The following is a 9395-nucleotide window of genomic DNA, read 5'->3' on the forward strand; positions in this document are numbered from 1 at the left end:
CACAGCATGTTTAGATAAAGCAGTTTATGTTCTTAACCTTCTCCATTATGCGGATAATTCTTCCCTAGCTCCTCTTTTTCTATACTTTTCTTCTCTTTTTTCAAACCAAGATTTGCAAAAGGCCGCCAAAGTACATGTTAAAGATTTAGTTACTGGCCAGTGGAGTGGACCATGTGAGCTATTAACCTGGGGCAGGGATTATGCTTGTGTCTCCACAGATGCTGGCCCTCACTGGGTTCCTGTTCGGTGTGTTTGGCCTGTGCTGGAACCTAAATCAGGGTGAAGGATGGGTAGTTCCACAACCCAAGCAGAATGTATGGGTAACTTTGGCAAACATGACACATCAAGAAGCCTTGTGCCTCTCTACTGTGAGCCCTGAAAATCCATTCTCCACGTGTTTGGTGGGATTGCCAGTAGACACATGGCCAAACCCACAAAAACTTCAGCCCTTTTTTCTTTGAAATTCTCAAAAAAATTGTACAGATAATTGGGATGGTATATACAGTCACCTTCCACAGGTTACGCAAGAACCCCAAGAACTAGAATTGTTAGGCTCTGTTATAATGGATGCTTGTGTGCTTTTTAATTATTCTTATAATAACTCCGCAGGGAGAGGGCAAACTGTTAATGCAACTAATGCTGTTTATCGTAACTCAACTGCTTGGTGCAATTATACCTCACCTAATGTTTCATGGTCTTTTACTATTCCTCTTGCGTTACCTCCTGATGTATTTTTAATTTGTGGAGTTCGAGCATGGGGAGGTATTCCCTCCAAACTAAATGGAGGTTCATGCAGCCTCGGCCATCTCACCCTTTTGACACCAAATGACACAATGATATTGAATGTTGCCAGGCGTCAGAAACGAGTCCAGAGGACTGTACAACAGTTTACCTCTGCATGTAATGACCAATAACATTTTGGAATCCAGGTGAAATTATTGCATCCTCCATTCTTTCACCATGAGTTGGCATTGAAAATGCTTTAACAAACAAAGAAATTAGGGTTTTGGCTTAGCAAACAAATTAATGCTACCTCACTAGCCCTCAGTGGTCTTTTAACTGATGTTGATAGTGTTAGACATGCTACCCTGCAGAAAAGAGTTGCCATTGACTTTTTACTTTTAGCACAAGGGCCTGGGTGTGAAGATTTTGATGGAATGTGTTGTATGAATTTATCTGACCACTCAGAATCTGTTTTCAAAACCATACAACAGCTAAAAGATGGTGTTAAGCGTTTAACAGATGATGATGCTTAGATTGGCTAATAAAGATGTTTAAAGGTTGGGGTCTGTCTGGATGGTTAATATCTTTGATAAAAACTGTGGGGGTAATGATCTTGGTAATTGTGACTGTGCTTTTAATGTTGCCTTGTCTTAGTCTTCTGCAAAGGGCCCTGCAGAGGACTGCTCACACAATATTTCTAGTACAAATACAAAAAAGGGGGAATTGTTGGGGGAGGCAGCGGGTCTGCCACCAGCCTGATTGAAGAAGAGTTCCACCTTGATAAGATTCCAGTGTAGCCTTGAAAAGAAGGAATGTCTGCTGAATAATCAAGGTAAGAGGAAGAATGAGCAAGGAAGCAGGATGCAAGAGCTGCAGTCTCACACCGATGGAGGAGCAGATTAGAAGAGTACAGATTAACCGATAGCAATGCTAATGTTAAAAGACAACTATGTAACCAATCAAATGAACACACAGTTTGGTAAAGCAGATATAAAAGAAGGGTTTGGAAAATAAAGATTATTAGACATTTTGCTTGCAACATTCGTTTGTCATCTCCATCTCTATCACGACAGGAAGTGCTTGTACGCTTTCAGGCATAAAAGACCCCTCCACTATAGCATCTCTAACAATCCCTTTCCATCGGCACGTGGCCACAGAGGCACTCTGCACCTGTGAAGAAAAAAGATGTGAAGTTGTGAGGTGAGATGAAGGAAGCACAGCCTCTGCCTGTGATAATAACATGAATGGATTAGAAGCAGGTACTGGAACTGAATACTCAGGTGGTGGGTCAGGAGCAGATGGTTGCAGTTGCATGCCAGATGAAAAGGTACACGATCTGTGCTCCATCTTCTCCTCCCGTGTTGCAGCCAGTTTTTCAAGCTTGTCCACAAGATGCAGGATTAAGGTTTCTTTGTTTGAAACGCTGACTTGTGAGGAGGGGGTTTTCTCTCCCTGCGCAGCCCCGCCCACTGCTGGACTCCAGCAGCTCCCCCGCTCTCTCCTCACTCTCCTCTCTCACGGCCCAGGCGCGCTTCCGGCATCTCCCGCTCCCACCTGCACAGCTCCCGGCCCAGCCCCCGCTGCCCACCGCAGTCCCGCCAGCGCGACTGATGAAGCAAACAGGTTTTTCAGCTGACCTAACGTGATGGAATCTGCCAGCGGCGCAGACACCGGAGGCGGCATATCAGAGCCAGAAGCCGCTTCTACTGCTGCAAAGGCGAAGTACCAGCCGCGTGGTCACCAGCCACACAGTCATCGCTCAGCTCCTCTATTGTTTCACCGATCAGCTTTCAGAGCACGGGATAGTTGCTCACTTCTTCTGCCAACCTTCCCCCCTCACTGATCGCGTCCCAAAGCTTTTTTCCTATGGATTCCCAAGTAGGTATCTCAAATACGAGACCTACACTGGACATAAGTCCTCTTTCCCAGCTCCATTTCACCAAGTCTTTCAGGGTGGGCTTATCGTATTTTATCCCTCTCATGAAGAGGATATTTTGGAGGACTTTCACCACTGCTTGCTCGTCCCTGTGAAGAGCAGACCTCATTCCTCCCCGGCCGCCGCTTCTTTTCGCAGATCTTCAACTCAAATTAGAGTGCGCTGCTTCTCACCTTCAGGCTCCGGGGCAGAGCCTGGAGATCAGTTTCGACCGGCTTTCCACCCTCGATTGCACCTCCATTGAGCCCTCAGCAAAGACTTGTGTCAATCTTGAGGGTCCCTGTTCGGGCGCCAGAGGTGGGAGCTATGGACACGCATGTGACCAGTACAATCAAGCAATGCCAATTTATTGAAGGTAAGCAAGCCCTTTTATAGCTTTCTCCTGTGCACATGAATGGTATGTGGTACAATCCTTATGACTGGATAGTTAGCTTTGCCCACGCGCTTCAAGCCTTCTTGCGATTGGACAATAAGTGCCACACTCAATGTCTTTCTCCACCAAACGCATCTCCTGGAGTTGTTTGTTTGTTGAGTTCTTTGTTCTATGTCCTTGTCATGTCCTTGCCGAGGCATGCACACATGCAGGATTGTTCACATGTCCATTATCTCCCAACAGTACATGAATATCTACCTGTACTTGTCAGTCTTCTAACTCATTAAAAAAAAGAAAATTATTTAACACATACAACAAGAGGACAGAATAAAAGATCACAAGACAAAGAAGTGCGCTACTTCTACTTATTTTTACTTTTTTTTATTATTATTTCAGCTTTCTCTTTGAAATTAAACTAATAAAATAGTAACAAAAAATTTGAAGACAGAAGTGTTTTGATATTTTATATTTTGGATAAGATTTAAAATTCCTTAGATTACAAGACAAAAATCAAATTCAGAAAAACATGCTTCAAAGGAACATAAAGTCACACAGGAGCAAGAATGCACATCTAAAATAACTGACACACAAAGGTAACATTCGTTTCATGAGCATCGCCCCATCTAAACATCACCACGTAACTCATGGCAGCCCTCTCACAGCAGCTCTAACCACTTGAAAGCTATGGTAATTGTTGCTATCACTCATACAAATTACCACTGTCATTTGAAAAGAACTTTCTCCTCATCTCTTCTCCTAATTACTACACAATAAACTTCTGCTTCTGATTTTCACTAAATCAACCCAGTGGAAATGAGGTCTCTTGTCTTTCAGAAGCAGAAATGAAACCTAGACACTGAAATTTGTTGAGAGTAACAGAGACCAATCAGTTTCAGAAAGCAAGTAGTTCTAGGAAAGAAGGCAGAAAAGCTTTTCAAGAAGCACTGAGAAAATAAGAACTGGAGTGCTACTTTCTCCTTCTTTTGAAAGTTTTCGCAGAACACAAATGCAGAAGAAAGGAATAAATTATAGCATACAGGGAAAGAAGGATGACTGAATGTGTAAAGGTGCACAGACACTTGACTAAAGCTTGTACACTTCTAAAGCAAAAAGTTTAATTTTATTATATTAATTTATAAATTATATTAATTAAATTATATATTTAATTAGATCCCAAGTCTCAAATTGATGTCTCTAGGAAATTTTCTACTCTGTTAATTCTAAACTTGTAAATAGAACAATGATGGGTTAAATCACTAATTTAGAAGTGTTGTGATCAAAAGAAGGAACCTGGAGATAAGGGAGTAAGTTGCTCCAACTTTGTATAAACAATGCATGTCTGGTTAACGTTAAAAAGAGTGATAGGAGGGAATCATCCTGCCCCAAGAGCCACCACAAGATGGATGGTTGTCTGAGAAGAAAATCAGCAGTAACTGAAGAAAAGATAAAGATGGCAGGAGTGGGGGAAGACTTCAACCACTGACTCAATTTAAGATCAAGAAGATGTGCTCCCTCCCTCCACCTTGAGTTTACGCAGAAGAATTAAAAGACACTGTAACTTTAAATCGAGACGAGGCATGTTGTTAGCCAATGACGGACAAAGTGATAAGAAACTAAACTGGTCATTACAGTAAATGTGTATTCATGCAATCTGAAGTGTATAAATACACTGAAATTCTTCTGTGCGGTGTGCTAGCTTTGTGGAATTGCCACCTAGCACCCTACTCTGCACAGACATGGAATAAATACATACCTCTGCTCTGTGTGTATATATATTGGCATATTGCACACTGGGGAAACGACCCCACTCAAAGGCAAACAAAATGACAATTGATGCTTCTGATTTCTTTTTATTCACTTGCTTTTCTGGGGTACCTGAGTAGAAGAGTAAATGGGTTGGAGGGATGGGACAGGAATATATACTTGCTACGTGTGAAATATGTTTCCTCATTTCTTTCTTTCACATTCTGAGATCTTGCACGCAATAAAACCACGTAAAACATTTTCATACTGGAAGTATTTGCACCTTATTTAGGAAGCAGAATGATCAAAGACCAATACTGAGGACTATGCCCTCCTCCAATGCTTTGGGACATCAAATCTAAGACAAACATTCGACAGGTCTCATTTGCCTCTCACTTTCTTTTCTCCTTTGTACTACTAATTTCCAGCAACCAAAGAATATAGAAGCAAATGAATACAGAAGCAAACTGATGTCGGTTTGTCAGTCTTTAGCTAGACCAGATATCAGACACTTTTCAAGCATACTACCCTAAGCTGTCACATCATTCAGCACTAAAACAGAGAGATCTACAACTGAGAACCAAAGGTTTATGTTAAAACATCACAGGGTACGATAAATACTGTTTGAATAAAGTTATAGTATGAACACAGATTTGGTTTGCTGAACTCAGCAATTTCATCTAAGTGATTAGTTTTGAAAGGTTGAAATCTAAAATTATAAACTCAGGATCTTGATTTAGGTTTTATATTGAGAAAGCACAACTGTTATCCTTGCCATGGGGTTTGAAATTGCATGAGAGTGTGAAGCTTCCAAGTTGCCTTTCTAAGCTTGCATGTCAGATACTTTAAAAAGTGCCTTGAGAATGTTTTAGTAGATAACTTTCTGCTTTATGACATCAAGAACATTTTTCAAAAACACACCAACATAGACATACCTTGAGCACCTTTTTGAGTTACATGAAGATTTTGAGTGTATCTTTCACTGAGTAGGAAATACACAGTACTTTTTTTTTTTTTTTTTTTTACACAAAGAATCAACACCAGAAGGATTCTGCCGCTAACAGTAGAATCATTAAACTTCACAGGACTTAGAATCTCACTACAGAACGTAAATAAATTAGAATTTAGGAAAACTAGTAAGAAGCCACCCTTTCTCATCCCCTTAGACTCAACTATGTAATGACGACATATTCAGAGCACAGTATCAAATATCAAAAACAAACACATAGTCTACCTCTCCAAGCTTCAAACAATGAAAAATAACTATAAAAGTGATTTTCTCCATTTAACTTCCATATACAAATGGAGAGTTTAAAGAAGATCCTAAGTTAATATTATCACAAAAACTTAAGAGTACTGTATGTAGAGAAATAGAGAAGAATACAGGTTTTTATCTCCTTAATCTGATTTCAGGAAGTAGTCTGTAGCAAAACAGTATCCACAAATATTAGAGACTGACTTGGAGAAAAGAGGAAAGAAATTTTTCCTATATGCCACAAATTCTGTGATGAAAAAACAGGATAAGTAACCTGTCTAATTTCTAACTTACTCTAGTAGTAGCTTTTAACAACCATCTCACCTGTTCTGAAGATGAGGACATATTCCAAAGAACAGCAATATGATGTTGGCAAAAAGACAAAAAGAAAAAGAATGGTACAGAAGATTAAACAAACACCTGATCCCTCTTCTTATACAAGCAAGGAGATACAAAAAACCCAAGGAAATTAAAGGACAATGTCTATGGTTTATAAATAATGTATACTTATCTAGAGAATTTAATTGACAATAAGCTGTTATAGAGGTTTAAAAGTTCTTCACGATTTCAGAAAAAAAAAAAAAGGAAATTCTAAGAAAGAAGCATCAAAATAAAAAGGACATTAAAAATTCTAAGACAGAGAGTGGTAAAAGTCACAGAGCTGCAAAATATACCAATCTGGAAGTACACTGAAAACCTCTGAGTCAGTCACTTCGTAAGTACCTTTCTCAAGTCTTGGGAAAGTTTTGCATCTGTTTCTGAAGCATCTCAGGCTAGTGACTATTTGAGACAGGTTACAGGAATACTTGTTTACTCCTGTATGAAAATTCCTGTTTCTAAGTAACAAAGAAAATAACAGCAAAATAAATAGCAACAAGAAAAGTATCCATCCTCCAAGTTTACTTTTCAACAGACTCCAAATCTCTTCACTCCTCAAGCAGCTGTTATTCTTGTACATAATATATCCTGAACTAAATGAAAACTAATCTCAGAGAATTTAAGTAATAACTAGTCTTAAGAAGAACTACTATGACACTAGTCTTTTCAGAAAACTTAACTCTTCCTTGTATTACAGCGATTTTACCGTGTCACTATAATCAAAGATAATTTCTAGAAGTAAGAATAAAATGTAGTTACTTTATATGCTGTTAAATTTTGATTCAAGAGCACTTAGAAAATGTACGCAGGCAATAGTACTGCTGCTGATTTGTCATTCAATGGCTATTCTATCCTTGATTTGTCCTCTACCGAATGACAAATCTCATGTTACCAAAATGGACTATAAGGACAGCTTAATTATCAACCAAAAGACTTGCCAAACTCACAATTCTCAGCATTAAATAATGGCACTGTATGAATACTACTCGCCCTTAAATAAGGGCTTCCACACAACAGATCTGAAGGGACAGCACTGAATGCTTAAACACATGTCACTAATAAGAATTCTCTGTCCTTGTGGAAAAATTTCTGAAAAGTGATTCAGAAAAGCAAGAAAATGCACACATACACACAGAGATAAGCATACTAATTTCAGTAAACCTGAAGAGATCTTTCAATTTCATAATCAAATTTGTGGTCAAAGTCAAATACGAAGATTGATTCCAAACTCAAACAACAAGGGCACTTCCCTGGGACATTTGAGCAAGAACTTTGAACCTAGCCTCCTACATCCCAGGTTAACACTCCCAACCAAGGGACAATTTGCCTTATCAATACAGACAAATGTCTCTTTCATTCAGATAAAAAATTTGGAGCATCACAAATTTATGGCATGGCAAAACTATGATCTCATCAGTTCTGATAGACCCCTGATCCCTCAGCTGTCATTCAGAGCAAAGAAATTCAGGTTTCAACATGCAACTGTGATAAACAGCTATGAGATACAGATTATCAGGATCCCTCAGAGTAAAGAAACAGTGAAGGTCAACTCTATTCTCATACACCAGCCTCACATCATAAATTTGAACTAAGGAAGCCCCATTCCTCCCTCCTTTTTTTCCTGGAAATACCCAAACCTGTCCATTATCTGCACTAAAATGTGATTAGTGCAAATATACCAACAAACCCTACACATGAAGATACATATCAAAAGTTCATCAAGGCAGTACAACGTAAGAGTTTCCTGAACAAAGTTAACAGATTTTTTTTAGATGGGATAATTACACCTACACATAGCCATGTTTGAAGATGCTGTCTTGGTGAGGGCTGTATTTTCCCCTGCATGCACACAGAGTTCCAGTCAAAACTCATGGGGAACTCTAGCTTTTAACTAAGAAAAACATTTGTTTAAATACTTCCCTCAATCAAAGTGCCAGCAGGAGCTTTGATCCCCCACCCATAAAAGCTATTTGAATCCAAAACATTCATAATAAACACAAGCACCTTCTGTATAAGCCCTTTAAAACCAGTGTAAAATTATACTGCAACTGACCCAAGTATGTTGTTGACATGATTTAACATTCTTTTAAAGTCTTTTCTGTACCAATGCCTATCTGAAAGAAAAATTCAAGCTATCTTCATGTTTTGAAAGAAAAGATTATTTACAATAGTTTAATCAATTTACCTGGCTTTGGAGCTGCCTGAGACGTGAGCATCTGGTGGGTTCTAAACATTCGCAAACACAGCATCCTTGCAGAACGCATCTTAGGTGGTAACACATTGCCAAAAACAGGGGTTAAGCACCCACTAGCAGCAATATGCAGAAGGCTTGCCATTTCGCCCAGACCTCACACCAGACTCCTTGACACGTATGGAATCTCTGCTGCACACATGAAAACAAAGCAAGAATTGTTAATGATACTAGACAGAAAGTATGTAAACTCTGCAGCTTAAGCCTGGTCGACTGCCAGTAGCCATAAGATGAAAAATTCTCCCCACCTTTTCTTTCTAGCTAGAAAACAAACTCAACATTTTTCAAACTAAGACAATTATCAAACTAAAGTAACAAGCCCATAGGAGGGCTGACATTACAAGCTGACCTAGAGGTCGTATTTCCGTGACTCAAGATGACATTCTCTTTGCACCGTTGCTTTAAACAAGCAATTCTGACAAGTGAAAACCTCCTGCGCCCCAAGGAACCAGACAAGCACTTCCAATCCGAGGCAGAGCTCCCAAAGGAGTTACCCGAGCAGGACCACCGCCTGCGAGCGCCCAGGAGACCTACCAAAGCCGGCACTGGCGGCGGGACCTGCGGAGAGGAGGGGAGCGGGCAGGGGAGCCGGGCCGCCCTCGCTAGCAGGTGGCTGCCGACGGAGGGAAGGCTCTTCGCTCTGAATCCCGTCGTCCGCCGGGCGCTAAGGCGCCGGCCCGGCCCCACTCTCGGCGGCGGCTCCCCGCTCCGCGCCGGCCCGACCTACAAGGCAGGG

At 40.4% G+C, this 9395-nt stretch overlaps 2 protein-coding genes across 2 annotated transcripts in view; one reads left to right on the forward strand and one right to left on the reverse strand.

Moving 5' to 3' along the window:
- Positions 1-9395, reverse strand: part of NNT (nicotinamide nucleotide transhydrogenase) — a 58740-nt gene that overhangs the window by 49237 nt on the left and 108 nt on the right. The window contains exon 2 of the mRNA XM_026865923.1: positions 8594-8792. Coding sequence (XP_026721724.1) covers positions 8594-8744 — 151 coding nt within the window. The 5' untranslated portion in view covers positions 8745-8792. The remainder of the gene's footprint in view (positions 1-8593; positions 8793-9395) is intronic.
- PAIP1 (poly(A) binding protein interacting protein 1) overlaps positions 9212-9395 on the forward strand; it is a 22934-nt gene continuing 22750 nt past the window's right edge. The window contains exon 1 of the mRNA XM_026865927.1: positions 9212-9221. The gene's annotated coding sequence lies outside the window, so the exon portion shown is untranslated. The remainder of the gene's footprint in view (positions 9222-9395) is intronic.

Source organism: Athene cunicularia, assembly GCF_003259725.1.
Source record: "Athene cunicularia isolate RWA chromosome Z unlocalized genomic scaffold, athCun1 chrZ_part1, whole genome shotgun sequence".
In the NCBI taxonomy this organism is placed as follows: domain Eukaryota; kingdom Metazoa; phylum Chordata; class Aves; order Strigiformes; family Strigidae; genus Athene; species Athene cunicularia.